General features: G+C 40.9%; 2 protein-coding genes across 3 annotated transcripts; one reads left to right on the top strand and one right to left on the bottom strand.

Annotated features, from left to right (window-relative positions):
- Positions 1–2,230: 2,230 nt before the first annotated feature.
- LOC108370316 (uncharacterized) lies at positions 2,231–3,450 on the bottom strand. Of its 2 annotated transcripts, none has more exons than XM_017625633.1 (3): positions 3,371–3,450; positions 3,003–3,161; positions 2,231–2,934 (listed from the first exon to the last, which is right to left on the bottom strand). In XM_017625633.1, exons 2-3 carry the CDS (start codon positions 3,051–3,053, stop codon positions 2,254–2,256), a joined length of 732 nt encoding a protein of 243 aa, XP_017481122.1. In that variant the 5' UTR covers positions 3,054–3,161; positions 3,371–3,450; the 3' UTR covers positions 2,231–2,253. The 2 variants fall into 2 exon arrangements, with proteins under 2 accessions (XP_017481122.1, XP_017481123.1); XM_017625634.1 differs by having other exon boundaries at positions 2,231–2,931.
- On the top strand, positions 3,305–4,221 carry LOC108370315 (uncharacterized). The gene has a single exon (XM_017625632.1). It carries the CDS (start codon positions 3,415–3,417, stop codon positions 4,207–4,209), a length of 795 nt encoding a protein of 264 aa, XP_017481121.1. The 5' UTR covers positions 3,305–3,414; the 3' UTR covers positions 4,210–4,221.
- Positions 4,222–6,359: the final 2,138 nt, after the last annotated feature.

The raw sequence follows: 6,359 nt of genomic DNA, 5'->3' as shown, positions 1-6,359 counted from the left end.
TTATGCTCCATACATGAGCGATCCAAAAGCCATACCCCAAGACATACATATGTTTATATATATATGCGCATTCATCCAAATCTACTACATGCACGCTTGAAAATGTTTTACAAGTATTTGGCTGCTTGAATGCATCTACACTTACATCAATGTCCTTTAGTTCGATCTTGAACACGTGCACTACGAAGGCGCAGGCGCAGGCGCAGGCGCGTGTGCGTCAGATGGTCACACAAATACTCGAATTTAGGTAAAATGAATTAGTCGAGCAGAAGACGAATGAAATTAAAAAAAAAAAAAAAACACAACGATTATGCGAGAAAAAAATAATATTATTTGTTAAGGATAATTTTGATAGCACTTAAGGGCATGCACTAACACATGTACATGCGCATATGTACATGTATGTATGTATATTGGGCTATTGATAGACTAGAGAGTATTGGAATTTCATACTACCTTCGAAGATTAATACGAATCTATTTCCATTCGCGAGTCCTGCGATACGAAACGGTCCGAATTACCCCAGGGATCAGGCGATNTGCATGCACTAACACATGTACATGCGCATATGTACATGTATGTATGTACATATATTGGGCTATTGATAGACTAGAGAGTATTGGAATTTCATACTACCTTCGAAGATTAATACGAATCTATTTCCATTTGCGAGTCCTGCGATACGAAACGGTCCGAATTACCCCAGGGATCAGGCGATTAGCCTATTAGGCTTTGCAGAGGACATTGCGGCAGTAATGTCGGCGAATAGCTTGAAGTCATAACCCAAAAAGGTAGACCCATCAGTCGGCGGGTTCAAGCTAGCCGAGCAAAAAACACAAGAAATACTCATCTCGAGTCGTAAGTAGGAGGTAGAGGAGGTAGCGCTGAAAACTGACGAACACATCATCCCGAAGAAACGATTAAATACTTAGAAGTGGTACGAGAGAGGCGTCGTACTTTCAGTGCGCACTTAAGATTAGTTGCCCCCCGTTTTGAGGACTGTGAAGAGGCTATAGCTTAGTTAAGTAGGTCTTAGGTCTACGATGGTGTTGAAGTGTTTGGCGGTCCTCTGAGCGTCTGAGAAATTGCGACCATACGTTGAGGGCGCTAGATTCTCGGTTGCGAATAATAGCTGGTTTGATCGAATACTCTAGGTTGTTAAGGATGGCTCGTTTGGTGGAGGAAAAAACGCTGATTATCAGCTTGGAGAATAGAATTAATTTGTTTGGTCGAAATACCATTGGGCTTTTCGGCGAGTTTTGAAACAATATTACGATAATCCGTATGCGTATATTCAAAGACCACGAGCCATGATTGTACGGTGAGGAATGGGAAAATCTTTCGTTAGGTCAAGCCGAGTGTTAATTTACAGCAAGCTTGGGGAAACGCAATGTTTTATCCGGATTAACGACGCAGTGGATCTGATCGAAATTGTGCATTGACAGGCGGCAGTAATGCGGATTAACGAGTAGCAGGGTCGTGGGTTCGATTCCCCCCGTAAGTAGAACTTTGATTTAGTCTTTTTTCTATTCAATTATTTCTTCTATATTTTTTAACGTTGCAAAAATATGCCGAAAAACTAGAGAATTGTACGGTGAGAACGCAGTGAGTGACACCTGGGCCAGGAGTGGTTTGCTCGAGCACTGAATGCTTGATGCGGAGTTCTAACTTCATAAATCTATTGGCTGAACGAGGTCTCATGGAAATAGCCCATGTTACACAGGAAAAAGAGCAGTAAGAATCCTTCCCGGTTTCACTACAATGTACCAAGCTATTACATCGATACGCCAGCGATGGCGTACATACATATATATAGAAGCTGAAGCAGAATCTATACTTGTGAAGGACGGAGTTCGGAGAAGAAATTAATTCACCACTACCTTTTTTTTGTGTCCGGGTCTGTAGTCGAAATGATTCTAATAATTAACAATGAATTATCCATACACGTACTCCAAATCTGATACCATTAAAAGTATAAGATTGCCAAATTTTCCTAGTAGAGTCAGAACTAACAAATCCCACAGGTCGATTAAGTCAATGCTGACCGATAAGTCAATCAAATCTTTCCCCTACCCCCTGAGACATGAGCTGCTTCTTTGTATTAAGCCACGGCGCCTGAAATTCCAACCAGAAATAATACGATTCCCCGATTTTCGAAAAAGTAATTATAATTTTCCTAAACAAATCTTTCGAAATTTAATGCCAAAAACAACGTACAGCGGCTAGAAATTGCTTTACCTCAATAAGGTTTTCTTAACAATCCTTCAGCTTTTCATCAACGAGCTTCACAATCTCATTTACCAATTTTTCAATACAAACGAGCGCTTGTGTCTCGCTTTGCTGCGAAAGTTGGCGTGTGCGCGACAACAATAAACTAACGGTATTTAGTTCCTGCGAAATTTGCGCATTTAAGGCTGTAATACCTTCGATAAAGCATCTCGTGGCTGTTGCAAAAGATTGCAGGCCTTGTTCAGGCCACGATTCCCTTTGGCAATCGTCGGGCAGTTTATTAATTGCAATAACGAAATTATCTATTGCAGAAACGCTGTTATCGGCCTCTGATTTGTATGTCTGCATCAAACCGTTGAGCTCCTCAGTGCAAATGCTTAGGCGCGTATCGATGGTCGAACGCAGGTCCTCCGCGGTAAACGTAGCGTTGCAGCTATCGTTGCCTAGCTTACGTGACGCTTGATAGATCGGTTGTGCCAGCTGCTCCAGTGCATTGGCGATGAGGAACTCGATGCCTCCATGGAGGATATCCGCTGTGCGTTCAAGTTTGGTGCTCACTTGGAATGAGATTTCATCAGCTATGGAGGCGGTGTTGTACGCCAGAGATTCCATGGCAGTGCTGACAGGACCATTGGCGCTGTTAATAGCTGATTCATCGCCGGTTGGCAATAATGGTTCTTGAACAGCATCGTTGGCCTTGGACTGCTGAAAGAAATATTAATGCAAAAATATAGTAAGCCAATTTGACTGCGCTTCTTTAAAATATTTATCACCTTCACAGCCAAAATGGTAAGAATTGAAATTAGTAGCCGAAAGTATTGCATTTCAACCGTTCCGTATAAATCTTAAAGAGAAAATGAGCATGGAAGAACATCGCTTAGTTCAAAGACTGCTGCCGCCCTTTAGGCAACATCGCATGGCTGATAAGGGATCTTTTAAAAAAAAATTATGAGCATTACTAATGTAATTTTTTTTATCTTTTCCATTGCCAAAATGTTGTTGATATCTTTTCAATTTGCTTAATTAAATTCCACGAAATTAACTGTACCACTTTAACGAAATTAACTGATTGCAAAATAAATTTCGTAAAGTCCAAAAATCATATCAAACATTGTAGATTTTCAAAAGACAACGAACCAACCACAAACGAAAGAGCTGCGTGTTGGTGTACACCATGAAGTGAGCATGATTTTCCTATTCTACCACTTTAGTGCAATCCTGCTTGTGAGTTTAATTCTCAATCGCAAAAAATTTATTCCGCCTTCCATTAACTTCCGATTTCAGCTACCAGCACAGGCGCTGCCTTACAGCCCCTGGCTATCAACTCAGCGCTATGGCCCGCTCTACGAAGGCGTGAAGCTTCTAATCGCAGACGCCGAATTTCAAGCAGAGCTGACCTTCAACGAAACCGAGTATCAGCTTAACGAAGCTGTCAGCGCCATGCATGAGATGCAGTCGCCAATCACCGAATACGAACACTTGATTGGAGAACGTCTTCACGCCATGCTTGCCAATTCGCGTCCGACTGAAGCCCACAAACACTGCTACCATCAGCACGAGCTCGCCATTGCAACTTTGGACCGTGAACTTCTGGAGAAGCGACGTAGCTGTAAGCGTATGTTGGAGGTTAGTTTGACTGCGTTGAAGAATGAGGCTAATAGTGAGATTCATTTTATACGAAGCGCTGCTGCGGAAGCTCGCAATATGGTTGGCGCTTGCAATGTGGCTGCGCTGAAGCGGCGTAATAGTAACATCGATCAGGTGGGCATAGCAATGTGTGTTGTTGGACGGATTGGTGCGCTTAATCAGCGACTCTTTGAAGCATCACAAAATTTTTTCGATGAAATCGCCGCTGTGATGCTCGATGGAGATAATGTAGATGACGTAGGTGACAGTTGCGGTGACTTCGATGAATTGCGCCAACAATTCGAAAGAGTTTATGCTGATATCAGTAATTGTATTGCGCGTGGCGGCTCATAAATTATGAATATAAATAAGTACTTGATTGTATAAATAAAATTGAAGACATTTTATTTCTTTAATTGATATGTACCTGATTAAATCTACATATGAAATGTAAGTGAAGTGCACAATATACCGTTAAAGGTGTCACAAATTAAAGGGGCTCTGGGGACACACTGCGCAAAGTGATACCTACTGGGTAATTCGCTCCGATTTCGTAATTTTCATAGATCATTATTCCGACTAACTGTCTCAGTGTCGTATGTTGAAAGAAATCGAAATACGATGATATACACTGAGCCAATTTCTGCCTTCATTCATTCATTCAAAATTGTAGTTATTATAGCATACTAGCGCTGCAACCTAACTATATCTATTGTGCTAAACCTTAAGATGCCAATCGAATCTGAAGGTTAGCAGGGTGTCATGTTCCAGATTCTGATCACTTATCCGTGGCCGGTTCACAGAGCTGGCAGTGCATCTCATTAGAAAGTTCCATTTTATAAGGGTGGTATGTTGGCTTGCAGGGCCCTGCTTGATAAACCACAGGCAGCAGTAGGACCATGCACGCCACATTGGGTTGCTAATTTCAGGAAGTGTCAGCACTTTCGTTTCCATTAATGCCCTCATGACCCATCACAAGGAAATCCTGTTACATTTTTGCAATTGTCTACTTACCTTGACACCATTTTACGTGAGTCTAAGGCCCTTAATGCTGCCTTTGCTTCAGGCATGATGTTTATTGTGGCCCCGTTAGTCTTTCCACGAAGACATTCACTGCGAAAATGTATGTCGGGAATATGGTTATATATAAGCCCCTATATAAATATAGGTCCAAATACGCCGGCCCCAGTGTTTGGATCCATCAGGGTACCAGACTAGAGATCCTTCACTAATCATAGTGGTTATGGTTTACGAGCGTTCCATGTAGGTCTTAATAAAGGGCTTAGGTTGACAAGGGCGATCTAGTTTTAGTAAATAAACAATTTAAATGGATACTCACAGTTGAAAAAAGTGCCAATACTTGGTAGAGAAAATATATAAAACTATTTTACCTGCTCCCTGAAGTATAAGAGCCTTTGAACTATGATACATGGGCCACCGCATAAAATGTTTCAGCCACAGAACCTGAAGTTGTGGCAGGTAGCCTGTGAAAGGTCTTAAACCCTCTCAAATAAAATTTAGGAGTCGTTCCTAGGTTCCTCTGAGGATGTTATACATTTCTTGTATTGCCTTTTTTAGGAGATCTGCTGTGTATCATCTTAACGGACCATGAAAAAGCTGTGGACTATTTAAGCTCTGTTGGTGCCCACGTGTTGTGAGAGCGTTTGTTCTTTCGTTGCCATCAAAACTCTCATGCCGCGGTACTTACAAAAGTTAGTTAGGTGTTTTTTTTTACTCAATAGAGTTTCGTAGTTGTTCAAAAGCATAGATGCAGTTTTGAAAGAGTCCAGGGCTTGTAATGTTGTCTGAAACCGGGCCCAGCATTGGCATCCGCGAGCAAGCACCCAACAGTGTACCAAAACTCCCTGCAAGTGTCCCTTTCAGCATTTATTACCGTGTAGGGCTTGTTGAAGGATAATCGCGGAAGCTTTTTGGTTGCGGAATTAATGAAGGGATCCTCAAACAATAGTTTTAAAACCGTCAAGCGCCCTTGAAGTTCGCCACTTTTTATACTCACTAACCGAACCGAATCACTGAAGAACTCTGGCAAATAAACAGCAAGTTCTGATTGCAGCACGTTCATCAAAAATTCCTCGTACATATGTGTGCGATGTACATATAAACGGATACTTATAAATTTAAATTTTTTTTTTTTTTCATTGGCCAACAGTTTAGATTAGCGTGGGCCGAAAATCCGCCTTTTTAGAATTTTGATTGGCAATAGCAAAAATATGGTTCATTATGCTCTAAAAGCAATCTGTGTGAAAGATGGTTAATATCATACATAGCCTCGCCCAAGTTCATAAAAGTTCAAGTGGTAAACAATTTTTTTCTTGGCTTACTTCGATTCTCCACAAAAATGGTCCATATACCAAATTATGTAGGATTAATACTTTTGAAGATACTTGCAATTTTAGCAAAAAAAAAATGTATTAATTAATGTATTTATTAATTTTTTATTTTTTGAACACATTGAATTTTCATGGACTTGATATTGACCAAAA

This window comes from Rhagoletis zephyria, unplaced genomic scaffold (assembly GCF_001687245.7).
Source record: "Rhagoletis zephyria isolate East Lansing unplaced genomic scaffold, Rhagoletis_zephyria_1.1 Rzeph_scaffold_04143, whole genome shotgun sequence".
NCBI lineage: Eukaryota > Metazoa > Arthropoda > Insecta > Diptera > Tephritidae > Rhagoletis > Rhagoletis zephyria.
The sequence above is the reverse complement of the archived record's forward strand: the minus strand, read 5'-3'. Positions and strand labels throughout refer to the sequence as shown.

Excerpts from the sequence above, each read along its gene's own strand:
- LOC108370315 (XM_017625632.1), top strand. The coding sequence starts at position 3,415 with ATGATTTTCCTATTCTACCACTTTAGTGCAATCCTGCTTGTGAGTTTA.
- LOC108370316 (XM_017625633.1), bottom strand. The coding sequence starts at position 3,053 with ATGCAATACTTTCGGCTACTAATTTCAATTCTTACCATTTTGGCTGTG. Across the intron at positions 2,935-3,002 it reads TTACCATTTTGGCTGTGAAG|CAGTCCAAGGCCAACGATGC; the intron begins GTGATAAATATT and ends TATTTCTTTCAG.